The sequence below is a fragment of the Seriola lalandi genome, unplaced genomic scaffold, assembly GCF_002814215.2.
Source record: "Seriola lalandi dorsalis isolate HSWRI2012SDOR001 ecotype SW California unplaced genomic scaffold, Sedor1 jcf7180002047408, whole genome shotgun sequence".
NCBI classification, from domain to species: Eukaryota; Metazoa; Chordata; class Actinopteri; order Carangiformes; family Carangidae; genus Seriola; species Seriola lalandi.
The window spans coordinates 1-745 of record NW_019517971.1 but is presented as its reverse complement, the minus strand read 5'-3'; the positions used below and the strand labels follow the sequence as shown (position 1 = coordinate 745).

Genomic DNA, 745 nt, shown 5'->3' with positions numbered 1-745 from the left:
ACCAGGTCCAGCACCAGGTCCAGCAGCAGGACGTCAGTACTTGTGTCAGTTTTACCAGAAGGACACGTTGTTGAAATGTTGAGTGAACTCTGTCAGGTTTGGACTCTTCTCCTCATTCTGCTCTTTAGACCACAGCAACACCTCCGGAAGCTAGACAGGTGAGACACACAGGTGAAGGTGAGACAGTTGAGACAGGTGAGGGTGAGACAGCTGAGACAGGTGAAGGTGTGCACCTCGATCTTGTAGAAGAGCTCAGAGTCCAGCAGAGTCAGCTGTTCAGCTAAATCCTGACTCCTGAAGTCCAGCAGAGTTCCTGGTCTGAGGACGAGAGCAGAGACAGGTGAGGGTCAGCAGCTGACCAATCATAGCCCAGCAGGTAGAGCCTTCGTCTAGGCAGGTGAATGACTTTACCTGGCTGCCACGCCCCTGGCTGCGAGGGGGCGGAGTGACTGTGGAGAACCAATGCGCTGCCACTTCTGCTCCATCTTGGACAAGATGTTGGAGCGCAGCAGGTGAGCCGGGCCCAGCTCTCCACCAATCAGGAGGCTAAACACCAGGTCCATCAGCAGCAACAGCAAATCAGAGTCCAGCTCCATCACACTTCAAACACACACACACACACACACACACACACACACACACTCAAAAGCGTTCATGATCCACCAGTCATTGTAATAATAATGTGTGTGTGTGTGTGTGTGTGTGTGTGTGTGTGTGTGTGTGTGTGTGTGTGTGTGTGTGTGTC

The 745-nt window shown here is 52.8% G+C and overlaps 1 protein-coding gene across 1 annotated transcript; it reads right to left on the bottom strand.

The window, feature by feature from the left end:
* Positions 1-6: 6 nt before the first annotated feature.
* On the bottom strand, positions 7-631 carry LOC111648780 (rap guanine nucleotide exchange factor 1-like). The gene is made up of 3 exons (XM_023398515.2): positions 412-631; positions 234-318; positions 7-150 (listed from the first exon to the last, which is right to left on the bottom strand). Exons 1-3 carry the CDS (start codon positions 594-596, stop codon positions 52-54), a joined length of 369 nt encoding a protein of 122 aa, XP_023254283.1. The 5' UTR covers positions 597-631; the 3' UTR covers positions 7-51.
* Positions 632-745: the final 114 nt, after the last annotated feature.